This window comes from Tursiops truncatus, chromosome 13 (assembly GCF_011762595.2).
Source record: "Tursiops truncatus isolate mTurTru1 chromosome 13, mTurTru1.mat.Y, whole genome shotgun sequence".
Lineage (NCBI taxonomy): Eukaryota > Metazoa > Chordata > Mammalia > Artiodactyla > Delphinidae > Tursiops > Tursiops truncatus.
The window spans coordinates 18,387,605-18,405,050 of record NC_047046.1 but is presented as its reverse complement, the minus strand read 5'-3'; the positions used below and the strand labels follow the sequence as shown (position 1 = coordinate 18,405,050).

Sequence of the window (17,446 nt, the reverse complement as noted above, 5' to 3'; positions counted from 1 at the left end):
ATCTGCTCTCCTCTGAACAAACAGATTAAACCTGCATGACGGGGAAGAGACCTGGTCTCTGGCTAGCAGCATCAATACTAAGAGCTCACAGCATGTGTTAACACTCAACACCCATTCTCTCTTCTAACCCTCCTAACCAACCCCCAGGATGTCATCATTATCAGCATTCCCATTTTACAGGTGAGGAAACTGAGGTTTATTCAGATCCATCATTTTTCCAAGGTTACCCAGCAAGGAGATGGCAGAATTGGAATTTAAATTTAGGACTTCAGACTTTTCCCTTGAAGCGCTATTGTGAGAAAGCAAGTAAGGATAATAAATGTTTCTTGGATGGATGGGTAGATGGATGGTTAGGTGGATGCCAGATAGTATGGAAAGTGCCAGGAAATCAGCAAAGGACAATATGGGCAGGGTTTCTGACTAAACAAATAATGATTTGAATTACAGTAGCAGAAAGTAATACAGGAGAGATGGACATAGTACACTAATGATAGCCCAGGGAGTCAGAGAAGGAAGGGAGGGAGGGAGGGAAGGAAGGAAGGAAGGAAGGGAGGGAGGGAGGAAAGAAGGAAGGAAGGGAGGAAGGAAGGGTCCAGTTCAGCAGAGAGCAGGATAATAAGCAGTCAGAGACAGGTAGGAGGCAGTGAAGGCGGAGGGACCAGTGCACCTGAAGCTGCCAAGTCAGGAAGGAGCAGAGCACGGATGAGACAGTGAACCAAGTGGCTGGCAGGTGGGGGAGTTTGAGGGGAGAGCATGTGGGTGGCGTGAGCCCGGGAGGATGCAAGGGCCAGGCCACACGGGGCTTGAAGGTCAAGATAAAAACCTTGGACTCAGTCCCATGCAGATGGACGGCATTTGTGAGTTTTAATCTGGAGGCAGGTGTGGGGGTGATAAGAGACTCAGTGGGACAGGGGAGAAACTGAGGCTGGAGAGAAGGCTCATCCTCCTGGCTGACTTTTATTGAATCCCTACCATGTGCTTATCCTTTTTCATATATTATCTCATATAACCATTTTCCCGTTTCCAAATGAGGAGACAGGCCCAGAAAGCACCGGGTCGCACAGCTGGGAGGTGGCAGGGATGGGACTCACACCCTGGTCCCTTCTAAACAGGCTCCTTCTGCTGTGCCCCTGCCACTGACCCCTGTCTGTGCCCTGCCCTTTGCAGACAACCGCTGCATGGACAGAAGGTTCCTTCCAGCCAAGTCCAAGCAGCTCATCGCTCTGGCCAGCTTCCCAGGTGCCGGCAACACGTGGGCTCGCCACCTCATCGAGCTGGCCACCGGCTTCTACACCGGCAGCTACTACTTCGACGGTTCTCTCTACAACAAAGGTGAGGAGGCGGAGGGTAACAGGGAACGGGGGCAGGAGCTCGGGAAGGGCATGGGAATACCCCTTCCTGAGCACCTACTGTGTGCTGCTCAGCTCACCTAGGCATGTTTATCGAGACCTACTATATGCTTGGTACCTTCCCTTCACTTACATCCCACAAACATTTCCTGAGTATCATGTCCTGGGTACCTCACCTGCTTCTGTCAACATTAGACACTTATTAAGCACCTACTATGTGCCTGGGACCTTCCCTCCATTTAAGTCATTCCTTCAGCACTTACTGTATGCTGGGCACCTCATACAGGAAACTGAAGCCCAAAGACGTGACACGATGTCCCAGATCACTCATTTGAGTTGGACACACAGCCAGTGTCTTGAAGGTCTAGTACTGATACATTAGCATTCTAACTGGCTTCGAAGAGCCCATCCAAATGCCTTAACTCTCATGGGCATGGGAGGCCAAGATGGAGAAGAGCACAGTCTTGGGCAGCAGGATGGCTTAGCTTTGAACCTTATTCGCAACCCCTACAAGACCCTCATGGCAGAGTTCAACCGCAAGTATGGCGGACACATCGGCTTTGCTGCCCATGCCCATTGGAAGGGCCTCTCGCTAGCTCTGTAACTTGGGCAAGTTATTTGCTCTCCCTGGGACTCAGTTTCGTCATCTATCAGATAAAACCCACAAAGGATTATTGAAAGGATCAGTTGTCTACTACATGAAAAGGGCTCAGAGCAGTGTTCAGCATGGAGTCGGTGCTATAGAAGCATCCTCCAGCTACCCAGAACGTCTTTCAGTTCCTCAGCTTTTGAAATGAGAACCTGATCCGGTCCCTCCTTCCTTTTGCTTAATTCCTTTTAAGGGCTGTGTAGTCTTTCTGGTCCAGTACTAAAACTCTTCATCACAACCCCCTCTTGCCCTCTGCTCTCCTGTACCAGTCGCTCATGTGCGACACATTTCTTCCCACCCACCACAGGACCTTTGCACCTGCTGTTCCCACCACCTTTCCCTCCTCACTTGGATTGGTAAATTCTTCCTCGTCCTTCAGTTCTCAGCCTAAGCACCTCTTCTCCCAGGAAGTCTTTCTGGATGCTGCCTGACTAGGTCAGTGATCTTGGCCAGGCTGGCTGGGCTGCTCAGCTGCAGACTGCAGGTTGGACCCGTGTCTGTTCCATGGGTCTCTCACCATCTGGGGCCAACAGGCTTCCAGGGCATGTCCTTCTCACAGTGACAGCAGAAACACACAGAGTGAACAGAAATGTGATGCATCCTAAGACTTTGGCAGAGACCCATTTCCGCCCTATCCGCTGGCCAAAGCAAGTCATACGGCGTGCCCAGCATCAGTGGGGTAGAGATGTAGACTCCACCCAAAGAGGAATCCTCCAGCACATCACTGTCAGGCCCCTCCTGTGGCACGTAGGCATGATGACTCCTCTTCTGTAGCTCTAACCACGGCAGTGACTCTACATTCATCTATGTCACTATTCAAATTATCTCTCAAAAACTAAGACCCATGGATGTTTCTGTAAATCATTTTCTCCCTGCACAGTGCCTGGCATGTAGTAGGTGCTCTGTAAGTACGTGAGTAAATGAATGAGTAGACAAATGAACGTCTGAGGATTCCTGAAGGGGTCCGGGAGGGGGTGGGGTGGACCTCTTGTCTCCCTCGGCTCAGTGCCACGTTCCCTAACCCCCTGGTTGTGGGAAGGGTTTAAAGGTGAGCGGGACCACTGGCGCAGCGGGAGGACCATCTGCATCAAGACGCACGAGAGTGGCCAGAAGGAGATCGAGGCCTTCGACGCGGCCATCCTGCTCATCCGCAACCCCTACAAGGCCCTCATGGCGGAGTTCAACCGCAAGTATGGCGGACACATCGGCTTCGCTGCCCACGCCCATTGGAAGGGCAAAGGTACTGCTTTGGAGTGGGGGGGTGGAGCCCTAGGGTGTAGAGGGCAGTGCGAGGGGCTAGTGCTGTCTCCTGCCAGGAATCCAGGAGGGCATCCTTGAAGGCATGTGTGTAAGTGTCCAGGTCCTTCTTACAGATGAGGAGGTATGCTTTGCACGTCCCACCATACCCACCAGCATCACCCTCTGTGAGCCAGGTTGTTACCGTGGCACAGTGGTTAAGGGCTTGGGCTCTGGACCAAGACTCCCTGAGTTCAGATCCCAACTCCACCACTTCCTAGAAAAGCGCCTTCACCTCCATGAACTTAGATTGTCCTGTTTATAAAGTAGAGGTGGTAAAATCCAAGAATTTCACCCTTTAAAAACACTCAGTGGACCCTCGTATTCAAGAGCCCTTTCCTGGGATCTGAATCCAGCCCAAGGTCAGTGGCTGAGTGGCCATGAGGTCACCTATGAGCTCCTAAGATCATCATTCTGTGAACCCCCTCCACTACTCTGGATTGGAAAACTCAGAGAGGTTAATGACTTGCCCCAGGTATAGCTGGGAAGTGACAGTGTCAGTCTCCGAGCACTAAACTTCATTAAGATGACCTGAATTTGATGTTCACCTCTGGTGCTTAGTAGATTCCAGAATGGAAGAACGTCTCAGTACAGAGCAGCAGCCCACAGTAGTGGGGAGAGCTCCGAAGTCAGACCCAGCCTCCTCAAAATCCCATGTCAGTTATCACCCATATCTCCATTACCATAATGAAAGTCACCTCCATGCGTGACCAGAATGTCAGCAACACCCCAAGGTGAGAGGCAGCCTGGTAGCTAATGCCTGGGTTAGGTTCACACAGTTCACCCTGTGTCATGGATGGTGCAAGCTAGTTTCAGGGAGGTGAAGGCACTTTTCCAGGAAGTGGTGGGGCAGGGGTTTGAACCCAGGGAGTCTTGCTCCTGAGCCCACACCCTTAACCACTGAGCTATGATAATGAGTTAGACTGAACGTCAGTGGCTACAGATCCCCCCGCTCAGAGCTCCTGATGCCAAGTAAGTACTCTGTGAACGTGAGCCCAGCCAACCTCATCCAGCTTCAAGGAACCAGGCTGCTGCAGCCTCTAGGCCCAGGGGTGCTTCCCACTCCTCCAAACCCTCCCCCTGGCCCCCAGCTGCTCCACGCTCCAGCCCCTCCCCAGAGAGAACTGGAGCAGGCAGGACAACATTAACTCAGCCAATCACATTCTCAGCACTGATGTCACTGATGGAAACTCTTGGGCCTGCCTGACCAACTGTGCCCTGGGTTCCCAGTTTGCTCAAGGGGCCTGTCTGTCCCTTCCCCTACTTCACCCCCTCTCTCAGTGAGGGGGTGGAAGCTTGGACAGGGCATGACATTTGTTCCCAGGGGTAAAGAGACCTCTGAATTATTTATTTGTAGAACAATCAAAAATGACCACTGTTTGGGGCCAGGCTGAGAAGTCTGCAGGTGCCAACGGCAGGATCCTGTCCCAGGAGCAGATGTTCTGCTTGTCAAGCTGGAAAGGACCTGGGAGATCGCTGAACCCAGGCGTCCTCAGCCCCAGCAGCACATCAGAATCCCAGGATGTGGGGAAGTCCCAGTTCCAAGGCTGCACCCCAGACGATCACTGGAGTGGAGCCTGGGCACTGGTATTTTTTAAAGCAGTGTGCAGGCAGGCCTGAGAACCATGGATTCATTCTCTATTAATGGGGAAAATGAGGCCCAAGAGAGGCAGGGCCTGCCAGAGTCACTCGGGCACATAATGACAGGACTAGAGTCCAGCTCTCCACCTCCCAGGCATCCTACTGCCCCAAGTAAAAAGGGAGGGAATTCACTTGGGAAGCTCATATGGGACCAGGCACTTAGCAATAATGATCTCATTCACATCTTCTAATTACCCGAGGAGGTAAGAAGGGCTGCCACGATCACCATCCCAGGAAGGGAGCGGGTCATGTGGCGGAGGCCCCAGGAGTTGAGCGAGCTGAGATCCAAACCCAGGCATTAGCTACCAGGCTGTCTCTCACCTCGGGGTGTTGCTGACATTCCGGTACATTCAGAGGCTCCCCCCTCCTGGCATAACCCCTCGTCTCAGGTTTAGGCAATTTCCTAATTCCCAGGAGCCACCTTGCCTCTTCCTTATTCAAGACAGTTGGGAGCTTTAAAACCGAAGATAAGGGAGGTGTCAGGACAGGCTGAGCCCAGAGGCTGCAGGGGATGGGAAAGAGGAGATTTCAGGACACACACCTCCTATGGGGGGCCTGGGGCCCCCTCATTAGTCTGGGTTGGGAGGGACCTTCTCCCAGTGCTTCCTCCCAGGCCTGACCCAGGTCTTCAAGTGCTCTGCCTGAGAGCCTTCCCCAAAGAACCCCATCCCCACGGACCCCACCCACTCAGTCCTCTCATCTGCATTAACATCTGACCCTGTAGGCACTTGAGTTTGAGACCCTTGCCTGCTCCAGCAGCGTCAGTATCACTTGGGAATTCGTTTGAAATGCAGATTCTCAGGTCCCACCTCACGCTTACTGGATCAGAATTCTCATTTTAACAAGATTCCTTCCAGAAGCTTCTTGTGAGCTTTCAAATTTGAGAATCACTGCTTTAGGACACCCTCGCCGGGAATGTGAGGGTTACTCCCACCTAAGAGCAGAGGTCACTCACCTGCTGAGAGGTCACTCACCCGTGTCCCCCTCCCAGTTATAGCTGGGTCGAGGCTCGTGTCACCACCACCCACCCCCCCCCCGGCTTTTGTTTCCATAACATTGATTTTATGATATCCCTGGAGTGGGCCCAAAGCAAAGTTTTATGTGATACGATTACACAAGGTGAATTGTCCTGGATCTGTTTAATGAAACAGAGACCGTGTTTAATGATTCCGTGGAGAATTAAATACAGTTAAGCTATTAATCAGACCCCGGTTCCTCCCTTTGACAGGAAGATGAAGCAGAGAGTGGCCAGCGCGTGTCCCGCCAGGCCCTTGTGGGGGACGGTTCTGGCAGAACCAGCGCTCATCACCAGTGGTCCACAGCACAGTGTGCCTTTATTACCCAGTTTGAAGGCAGCCATCAATTACCGGGAATCCTGAGCTAAATGAGGGCTTTTGTTTTTCATTTTCATTTTTGTTCTTCATTCCAGCGAAGTCATTCAGGAGCTCCAAGTGAGGGATCTTTGCTCTAGGAAGGGGTGGGGAGGGGGCGAGTATCTGCTGCCCCAAAATGGTGGGCCACTTGGGGCATCTCAGAGATGCTGGGGACCAACATCGAGAATAGTTGTAGCCAACATTTATCCAGCGCCTCCTGTGTCCCAGGCCTGGTGCCAGGGTCTGCAAATCTTATTCCATTCCATCTGTATGGCATGTCTAGGATGGAGTTCTTGGCACAGTTGCCACTGTGCAGATGGGTAAACTGAGGCTCAAGGAGACCTCCTGACATCCCCAAGTTCACACAGCCAATATGGAGAGGAGCTGGGTCTTGAACCCTGGCAGTCTGACTCCAAAGTCTTCAGTGAACAGACCCGTGTCTTAGATGACACCTGAAGGTGAGGTAAGCGGATGTAGACTAGGATCTGGGGCGAGAAGAGTGCTGGAGATGGTCAGATCAGGTGCTCTTAAAGGGTTTGCCAGGAGGGCAGGAGCCAGGCTCATTCCCGTGTGTAAGATGGAGCTAGAGTAATTCCTACTCTCCAGGCTTCTTGTAAGGGGCACTGCACGAGGTAGTGCATGCAAAGTGCCCAGCACAGTCCTGGCACACAGTAGGTGCTCAGGCAACATACATTCCCACCCCAGGGAAGTTTGCAGTCACAGGGATGCCATGTCATCTCCCCCCAACCTGTGTCCAAGGCCAGGGGCACCACCTGGGGGATCCAGGCCATCATGCAGGCAGGCCCTTCCTTTTTCTTGAGGACCACCCTCCAGGCACCTCTTGAGATGGTCACAAGTGGCTAAGCCTGGAAGTCCATCCAGATGGACTGAGTAACTGAGTGCCTTCCGCATCCATCTGGGTTTCTGCCATGGGAGCGGCAGTTGTCCTGAATCACCAGGGATGCTGTGAGATGACTCAGGAATGGGGACATTCTTTCTCAAAAAGTAAAGCAGAGTATACACATGCTAGATTTTTTCCTAATCACACAGATACATCTGGTCTTATAACAGTATGGGCCCAGTTAGCTAGATACATTGTAAATAATCTATTTGAAGGATAAAAAATATCTTTGTCAGGGGCTTCACTGGTGGCGCAGTGGTTGAGAGTCCGCCTGCCGATGCAGGGGACGTGGGTTCGTGCCCCGGTCTGGGAAGATCCCACATGCCGTGGAGCTGCTGGGCCCGTGAGCCATGGCCGCTGAGCCTGCGCGTCTGGAGCCTGTGCTCCGCAACGGGAGAGGCCACAACAGTGAGAGGCCGGCGTACCGCAAAAAGAAAATATATCTTTGTCATCAGCATAAATATTTCCCAAGCGGCTGTGGTATTCCAGGGGGTCACTGGGGGAGCAGGAGCCTCACCACAGATTCTGATGTGCTCTGCGAAGAAAGAGGAGCCCTTTATCACATCACAGCTTGGCGGCTGGGAATTTCAATTTAGTTCAACAACCATTTATTAAGCCCCTGCTGGGTGTGAGGCAGTGGGAGGGAGTGGGGGTGAGGCTGCTGGTGCCTAGGAAAGATGGGGGCCTGGAATCAGGCAGGCCTGGTCTGGATTATGCTTCCCGGCTGTGTGACCTTGGGCAAATTACTTCACGTCTCTGAGCCTCAGCTTCCTCACTGGTGACAAATGAACAGTAGTCTTTTCCTTTCAGGGTAGTTACTATGATTAAATGAGATAAGGGGTATCCATCATCCAGCAAAGGTTGAGGATTTAGTTATTAAGAACCAGCTGGGCTCCCCAGCGCAGCTTGGGAGACTCACTGAGCCTCGTTCAGTAAACATATCCGTCTGGAGGGTGCAGGGTGGTGCTGCCCCTGTGAGAAGCAGGGGGTATGGCTTCAGGGTTCCGGAGTACAGGCCCCGTGATTCTCCAGCTGGGGCTCAGAATTGAGGCTGCAAATCCCTCTCTCTGTTCCCAACATCCTCCAAGACCCCCCTCCTGGGTTCCCCTTTATCAGAGTTTCAACAGCTCCTGGGGCTGGCTGGCTGGCTGTCTCTCTGAGGTCCTCTCCAGGGCTGTCTGGTGAATTTCCCACATTCTGTTGTAGCCTGTCTCTTTCTCGAGTCAGGGGATCCCAAACACACACTCCCAATCTGGGTGAAAATCCACCCTGTCCTTTTACCATGACAAGGGAACAAACAGCACAAAGAAACAATGTGTGATACTTCAATAGAAAGCAAAGAAAGAAAGATAGGATAGAAAGGTGTCAAAATGACAATGTAAATAATCTGATTTAAACTGCCCTCAGCCCAGAGGAGGTACCTGCCTGAGCCTGGGGAGTCAGGGAAGATGACATCTCACCTGAGAACAGAATAATCACAGTAATAATAGCCAACGTTTACTGAGCACCTACTGGGTACAGGGCACCATGCTGAAAATTTTGTATGCTTTTTCCACTTCTCTGTACAAAGGCCCTATTACTATCCTGTGAGAAGATACTGTTACTGCACAGGATAACTGTTCCTACACAGGATAACTTGGTAGTTAAAAGCCCAGACTTTGATGCCAGACTGTTTGGTTTCAAATTCTGGCTCTGCCAGTTATTAGCTGCGTGACCTTGGGCAAGTTACTTAACCTCTCTGTGCCTGAATTCCCCCTTCTGTAAATGAAGAAAACGATGATGCCTGCCTCACAGTGTTCTTGTGAGGAATAAGTGAATTGATCGCTCTATTAGTATATTTATTACACTCTATATTAAGATCAATATATATTAAAATATAAAAATAGAGTAACAAGGATTTATATATGTCTGTGCCTGGCATGGAGTAAGCACCAGACAGATGTCATTCTCCCCAGAGAGAAGGAAGGGCTAAGATGATTCCAGGCAGAAGCAGCAGCCCCGAGGTGGGAGGAGGGAGGCGAGTTTGGTGATCTAAGGGTTAACAGTGGTGGCGCTGCTGTGAATAGCGAACGCCATCTGACCTGTGTCCTCCCGCTGACCTGGGCCTCCTTGCTCTGTCCACAGAGTGGCCAGAGTTCGTAAGGAACTACGCCCCGTGGTGGGCCACGCACACGCTGGACTGGCTCAAGTTCGGCAAGAAGGTGCTGGTGGTGCACTTTGAGGATCTGAAGCAGGACCTCTTCGTCCAGCTGGGCCGGATGGTCGGGCTGCTGGGTGTGGCTGTCAGGGAGGACCGACTGCTGTGTGTGGAGAGCCAGAAGGACGGCAACTTCAAGCGCTCGGGGCTCCGGAAGCTGGAGTACGACCCCTACACGGCGGACATGCAGAAGACCATCTCTGCCTACATCAAGACGGTGGATGCGGCCCTTAAAGGGAGGAACCTCACGGGCGTTCCCGACGACTACTACCCCAGATGATGGGTCGGAGCGGGTCGGGGAGCTGGCAGTCCAGACCAAGCAGGCCCTGGGGACTCCAGACCCCTGGGGGCCCACACCCATCAGTCCCCTCTTCGATTTGGGGACAATCCCCATGGCTGCTGTTGCCTTTCGCTGAGTTCCCTGCATGACAAAGGAGGCTCAGGCGAAGAGACTGTGCAGGCACGCCCCGCCTACTCACACCGCGCCCCCAGAGAAGGAGGGGGCAACTGGGTTAGGGAGCTCTAGCCACGTGGACCCTTCTCTGTCTCCCGTGTCCCTGTGCCCACCACTCTGGGCTCCACTTGTGGGAAGGAGGGCTCATGGGTGTCCCAGAGACAAGGGTGCCCCACCGCAGGTGTTGAGGACCCTGGTGCAAGAGCTAAAGAGAATGACGTGGAAAAATGTGGCCCCAGACTCTGCTCCGTGCTGAGCTGAGCACTCATAGCTTCCCCGTCTCTGCCCCGCCCAGGAAGCACTGACGCCAGGGTTTATCCCAGCCACTTCTGTTTGAAGAAAGATTGCTGGGAAGTTTCTCTGCGGCCTTAGGTTTCTGACATTCTGGGTGGGTCAGGGAAGCAATGGTGCTCAGAACAGGTTAACTGGGGCCACCGCGTGGGGTCACTGACATCCCAGTCCACCCCCCTACCAGGTCACAGTGCTCCTGAGAAATGACCCGGTTCCTGTCCACCTCGAGGGCTGGAATTCTTCCCTTTCTTCCCCAGCTGTATCCAGGTGGTGACCCACTTCCAGGGTCCTCAGGAACCAGCCATTATCTCACCAGGACGGCCACAAGCCACATGCAGAATCTGAGCGAGAATGAGAGCTCTGGTAACACCCCTCCCCACCGTGGGCTCCAACATGTTGATCTGACACTGCCCTTCTGACCCCTACCAGTAGGTCCCTTGCTATCCAGGAGAGAGAACAAGAGTGCTCCAAATCAGGTGGAACCCTGAGCGAAAGGGACCCCCCACTACCTTCCCAGACTGTAGACTTCCCTTTGGTCATAGGCCAGCTTCTCTTAGGGGGTTAAGGAACGGGGTGAACGGGGTGGTTGCTCATGTCCATACAAACGCTGCTCTTTTGATGCTGAGACATCAAACCAAAGGATTCCCGAGGACCTGAATCACTGATCATCTATCTCAGAACGCATCGAGATCCAGGATCCCATCTCTCCCCGCCACCTTGGGTACCGGTGATTTTGCATCCAGCCCACATGTGTGCACCTACACCATCCCCCCACCATGTAGGTGCGAAAGCCATAGGTCCCAGCTCTTTGCTATTCTGTCTGGAGCAGCCCCCCAAGCAGCCACCCCTGAAGCCTTGGGATGCAAATAAATGCTCATTCCCAGATAGCCAAGGGACTGTGGAGAAGGCGAGTGTAAAGAGATATATTTTTCTAAGAGGAATATGACTAATACATTCCACCCCTTCGAACGTGGCCATGCAAAGAGAAGGGCCAGGGGGTTGGACCTGTGGTTCTCTTCCCCAAGCCCCTCACCTGTAGGATTCGGGCCACCCCGGGGCCCAGCCAGGGGGCTCTGAATGTATTTTGTACCGTGTTTCTTTCCCCCAGGCAAATTTCTAGTCTTCTTTCACGAAGCAGTTAGAGGGCTTGGCCTCCCTTCCCTCTTAGAGGTCAGCTCTCTCTGGGAGACTCTGGGTCCAAGACCTGGGCCAGTTCTTTGCTGGTGGTCACCTCAGGCCACCAGCCTCTGTCTGAAGATTCCTCAGGTCAACACCATCATTAAAAACAAGTTTTGTTGATAATTCTACCACGTGATAGACTGTCATGTAAGGCAAGGTCACAAATGGAATGTTTTTCTGGTGTGTGTGTGTGTGTGTGTGTGTGTGTGTGTGTAAGAGACAGAGACAGAGAATGTTCTGGGAGCATCATTGCTTTGAGGTCTGTGCAACGCTAACTGCCTGTGGAGAACTGTGTATCTTGGTGTGTAACATTGTCTCTGCCTCTGTGTTCAGCTGCCCTTCTGTGTGGTGATGCATCCCCCAGGCTGGTGTGATGACCGCCCAGTGTCTGATGTGTCTGTGTGCCCTCTCCAAAAAGTGCCACCCCAACCCTGGCACTTGAGGAGGAAGGAAAGCTTTGCATTCCAGTGGTCCCCAGGGCAGGGGACATGCCTGGCCGGCAAGCCGGGACACGTAGGCTCTCATCCTGCTGTCACCTCCGGTACACCTCCAGAACTCAAGGAGAACAAACAGGGCCCAGCATCTGCTGACGGCTGGGATTTCCTCCTGATTTCTCCAGGAACCCTGGAGGCCGCTGCAAACATATCCCTGGTAGACAATGTGGGTGGGAGAAAAGGATGGGGAGGCAAAGGGGATGGTGGGGGGCAAGGTCCTACAGGGACCCAGCTCCTCCTAGAGGCTTTCTTCCCTTCCCCCATCTCTCTTGCATTGGTTTGTTTTCTGGCCATCCCCACCCCCGTCACTGTTTTTCTTTACACTGCCTCCTGCTCTCAATTTCTTTCTTTGTGGTCTCTTTTATTTCTTCCAGCTGCTCATTAAACCTCTTTTCTTTCTTGTCTTTCTCCTCTCTCTCTCCCTCCCCCCACCCCTGAATCTCTCTCTCTCTTCCATCGTAATCTCTTTCTTGATTTCTGCTTCTCTTTGTGCAAGCAACTCTCTCCCTGTCTCTCTTAATCTCTGTGTCTCTGCCTGTCTTTTGCTCCCTGTCTCCCGTCCTCCCCACCCCTGTTGTTCTCTCCCACCTCTTCCTCCTCATCTTCCTGGAGAGTGGGGGCGACTCAGTGGGATCCAGACCCAGTGAGACAAATGCTACCCAGGCCGGTAACCAAGGAAGTGGTTTCCTTAGCAACAGAATCTGCAGGCACGCGCTCCACTGCCCCATCCCTTAGCTATTACAGTAAGTACTGAGAGGGCGGGGGGCAAGCCTGGAGATGGGGCAGTTGCTATAGACGCTGCTGTATTGGTCCTCTTGAGAGGGGACAGCGGTCAGAGACCAGCTCAGTTCCTGGCACTTTGGGGACACTCAAAAAAAAATAGAGGGGCTGTGGGGTCAGAGAGAGGCAGAGAGAGTAGAGACAGTTGGGGAAGGAGTCCACAGGACCTGGTGACAGGCTGGATTCAGGGAAGGGGAGGTGGCCAGGAAGGTAAAGGGGCTCCAAGATTCTGTGCATCTCCAGAAGGAGGTCCTTTGACTGAGATGGAGAACAGGGGGCAGAGGAGCAGGTGGGGGTGGGGGTATGGTAAACTGACATAGCTCCCTGTCCCCAAGAGTTCACCATCTAGTTGGGGGGACGTTGTGGGAGGGAAGGTGGCAACAGACAGAAATATCTCACTCAATTCTCCCTACAAATTGGCAACAAGGAGCCCCGGAGAAAAAAGCACAGCCCCGAGGGTGGTGAGAGACTCAGGGACGGTAAGTCATTTGATCGTGTGGCCCAAAAGTTGGTGGTGACACTTGGATTCGAAGGATCCAGAACCTGTCCCGAAGATGGAAGACAGGAGAGGGTAGAATATAAAGAGACAGGCAGAGAAGGAGACAGGAAGAGAGAGAGATTTAAATCATCCATCTGGCACTTTTTCCTACTGGGAAAACAAAAATATGTTCAGTTTTAGAGAAATGACAAAGGGGGAGGGAGGAAACAAAAGCACCCTACAGGATGCTAGCTTCTGCAGCTGTAACTATCCCCAAAGAAAACACCTGTCAAGATGCAGTCACTCCCAGGGAGACGGATTGTGTCCCTGGCCTAGGTTGATATTTAAATGACTCAGAGCGGGTTACGGGGGTGAAGGGCAGAAAATTGATCAATGTAACATGAGAACCTCGCTCTGCTTTTCCCCAAATGCAATAAAGCATGCAGGCGAGGAGAGCTGTAAATCTGGATGATAATAATATCCGTCCCCGCAAAACCAACATGTTTATTTATCACGTTTGCACATTTACTACTTCCCCTCAAATTTACAGTCTGCAATCTGCCGGCGTGCAGGGGGAGAAGCGTGGAAATGAGAACAAACTGGCAGAACATCAAGAAGGGAAGAAATGATGAAATATTTATCCCCTCTGTCCACTCGCCCCCCACCCCCTACCCCGGCTGCCTTAAATCCACTTTCAAACCAGGTGGTGATTTATCCGAGCAGTACCGTGCAGCTCTATTTCAGGCTCTGCCAGCTAATTGAAATGATGTCATTATAGAACGGAATGTGTTGCAACAAAATGATTTTTGTGTATTCTGGAGTCATTTGCTGAACAATTATGGGGAATGAACCATCCTCCAGAAGTGAGAGAGGGGGTCGATCTTAGGGGGGGACAAGACGTGTGTGTGTCCTAGTGTCGGGGTTGAGAGGGAACAGGAAGCAACTTAGAGGCCAGATTCTCTTCCAAGACCTGAGTTAGGCACCCAACCCATAGTCAGAGTTCCCCGGGCTTCCAAAACGTGGAATGCCCATGCCTTATCCTAGACCTTCTGGATCAGATTTCCCAAAAGATGGAGTCCAGGTGTGGATGTGAAGGATCTGGTGGGCTTGCTGGGAGGCAAAGTCGTATTTACAATTGCCTTGTTGATAATTACTGGCTCCGATCTATGCTCTATGGTAGAAGCATTCAAAGGATTCGTTGTTACCATCCCTACATCCATGGCTTTTCACGCATCGTGATCTACGTATCCCTAGAACTAGCACAGTGCTTGGCACACAGCAGGTGTGACCGAAATGCTTGTTGATTTTCTGAATGAGTGTATCACGGACTCTTAAAGGATATTCAGAGAAAAACCACAAGTCATCAGCCAAAGCAGGCCCTTAGCTGCCCTGAATTTTCTCTCCAGTAATACTGAATTGTTTTTCTATTCTCTCACCCCCAGCCTGAGCCCCTAAAGCCGATGGTGTGGTGCAGCCCACTTATACTAGCTCTCAAAAGCCCATTGTGCACATCTCTTCTCAAATTCACATTCAGTGACATCACATCGGTAGCTTGAAATTGGCCATGGTGAGAATATTTACACCATGGAAATTGGCAACTGCTACAAATCAGGTGAGTGGTTTTTTCGTTTTGTTTGGAGAGTTGTTAAGTATCTGCCAGCACACCACTGCCCAAAGCACACAGGCACATATGTGCTATTTCTAGTCTTTTCCATGCCTTTATTCATGCTGCCTCCTCTACCTGGAAAGCCTCCTTAAGACTCAGCTCAGGATCTTCCTCCTCCAGGCAGCTTCCCCTGATCACAAAGACCAAATTCAACTCCTCCTCTAACAACTCTGGACGTGGCCATTGTTGTGATCTCTTCAGTAAGCTGGTGCATGTCTCTCTCTCTCAGTGCTCAGGGCATGAGCTCTGTTAGGGCAGGAACCTTGTCTTCGCCTCTGGATTTCCACGTGCTTCCTAGCCCAGATGAGCAAACGTTGACCCAGTGAAAGAATGAATACATCGATTGCATTTAATACCATCCACCAGCCTCTCAGCTATCACAGACTTTGTGATGAGTGGATAGAAGGATCCACCTGACCAGACAATGGCCAGGGAGGCAGGAGAATGAAAAACTATTCAGAGTGATGATAGTAGCTAATATTTATTTAGTACTAATTGTATGCTGGGCGCTGTGCTAGGAGCTTCATAGGTATGAATCATCGCCAGAACTCTGGGAGACAGGGACATTTAGTCTCCCCACTTTACAGTGAGGGAAATCCAGGTTCAGAGAGGTTGACTACTTTGCCCAGTGTCACACAGCTGGGAAATGATAGATCTGGGCTTTGAATTTAGGCAGTCTAGCTTCAGAGTCCATATGTTTAGCCACAATGCTGCCTCGCAGGGGGAGAAATGAGCGCAGAGCCGAGAAGGAAGGGGTGGTTTTCGGGTCAACACAGAGGAGATCGCTGCAATGGGAGATGAGGGAAGAAAACACATCATGCAGAGGATTGGCCTTTCTGGGGTTGAGGAACCACCGGGTGAAGAGGAGATAGAGACAAGGCCGGAAGCTGGTGCTCCAGACAAGTCTGGGTTCTCAGCAGCAAGGTTGGTTTATAGGTTCCCATGGCAACTGCCAAGCAATAATCTCTTACTCCACAGCTCACTGATTCTCTGGAAAGTCCTTCCTACTCTCTGTCACTACCACTCCTCCCAGCCGACAGAGGCAGGGTGACGGCTTCTTCCCCAGGACAGACTGTGCTGGAGGAGAAGAAATGGCCTGAGACCCTTTCATGATGATGATGGAGGAGAAATTTGAGTGGGGGGACCAAAGAAAGAACAAAGAGGGGCATAAAACCTCACAGGTCTAATCATCAGACTGGGAAGGGGGTGTCAAATCAGCTTATAAATCTCATGAAAACCATGAACTGTCTCCCCAGAAAAAAGTGAGCATACACATATACCCATGCATGCAGAGTTTTGCATAGAGTTTCAAGGAACATTTAGGCTCTTTGGGACCTAAAGTAGGAAATTAAAAATCATGTAATCCAGTGGTTTCCAAAGTAGGGCAGTGGAACCCTATCTTCAATCAAAACCAAATGTGAACTCCTAATCTCTAATACAGTGGTTCTCAATCAAGGGGGATTTAAACCTGGGGATACCTAGCAATATCTGGAGATATTTTTGGTTTGGGTGGAGGCCAAGGATGTAGCTCAAAATCCTACAAAGCATAGAACAGCCACCACAACCAAGAATGATTTGTCCCAAAATATCCATAGTGCCAATGCTGGCAAACCCTGGTGTAATATAATAAAAGGGGAGCTGTTCATTCATTCATTCACTCATTCAGTGAAATGGGCAGGGAGCGGGGTATGGAGCTCCTCCAGCATCAGACTAAACTGACTTACCTTTGGACTCAGCTGTGTGACTTGGGACCAGCTGCCAAAGATCTCTTAGCTTTAGTTTCCTCATCTCTAAACTGGAGATTATCATGGAATATAACTACTGGACTTCTTGTCCTGGGCACAGTACTCTATACACAGAGGGAATAAAAAGTGCAAACGTATTCTCTTTATTATCATTACTATGATTATTCATGGTGTTGTGGAAGATTCTCGCAAATGAAGAATTAATTCAGTTTGTAATAACCTGGAAAATTGTCTGCCATTGGCTAACTTGAGGGATCAAGAACAGCTATAAACTATCTGTTTGTGTCCTCCTGAAATTCATATTTTGAAGCCCCAGTCTCCAGTGTGATGGTACCAGGAGGTGAGGCCTTTGAGAGGTGATTAGGATTAGGTTAGGTCATGAGGGTGGGGCCCTCGTGATGGGATTAGTGCCCTTATAAAAAGAAGAAGAGGCACTAGATCACTTTCTCTGTGCCATGAGAGGACACAGCAAGATGGCAGCCATCTGCAGACCAGGAATTGGGTTCTCAACAGACACCAAATCTGCTGATACCTTGCTCTTGGACTTCCCAGTCTCCTGCCCCTCTGTAAAACCAGAGCACTGAACTGGGCGATCCCCTAATGATCCAATCATCCCTAGGATAGGACAACTAGGGGCATATGTACAACTTAGAATCACACAAGCCAACCCACTGGGAACAAGGTCTGGAGGGGGAAAGAGGTTTGCTCAAACTGTATTTCACACCTACGTTCCCTTTGGTCAAAACTATGGTTCGGAGAACAGTCACCCACCACGTGCCCTTTCTCTGTGTGTTGATGGGCTAAGTGGACTAAGGCCACTGGGTCTTGATGGGAGGCTGGCAGGAGCCCCACCTGGGGAAAATCACACCCTCTTCCTCCTCTTGGTTGCTGCCCTGGAAAGCCAGCCATCCACTCTTCTCTTGCCTCCCAGGGCTGTGGAAAGTGTTTAATTA

At 51.2% G+C, this 17,446-nt stretch overlaps 1 protein-coding gene across 2 annotated transcripts in view; it reads left to right on the top strand.

Annotated features, from left to right (window-relative positions):
- Positions 1 to 17,446, top strand: part of WSCD2 (WSC domain containing 2) — a 105,017-nt gene extending 87,571 nt beyond the window's left edge. Inside the window, exons 7-11 of one of the 2 annotated variants that reach the window (XR_012325225.1) lie at positions 1,168 to 1,332; positions 3,038 to 3,238; positions 9,334 to 10,514; positions 14,525 to 14,694; positions 15,727 to 17,446. Coding sequence is in view for 1 of the 2 variants with exons in the window: in XM_019950164.3 (XP_019805723.1) it covers positions 1,168 to 1,332; positions 3,038 to 3,238; positions 9,334 to 9,686 (719 nt within the window). In the remaining variant the exon portion in view is untranslated. Of the gene's footprint in view, positions 1 to 1,167; positions 1,333 to 3,037; positions 3,239 to 9,333; positions 14,480 to 14,524; positions 14,695 to 15,726 lie in introns of those variants that run through there. The other variant, XM_019950164.3, reaches the window with a different exon arrangement.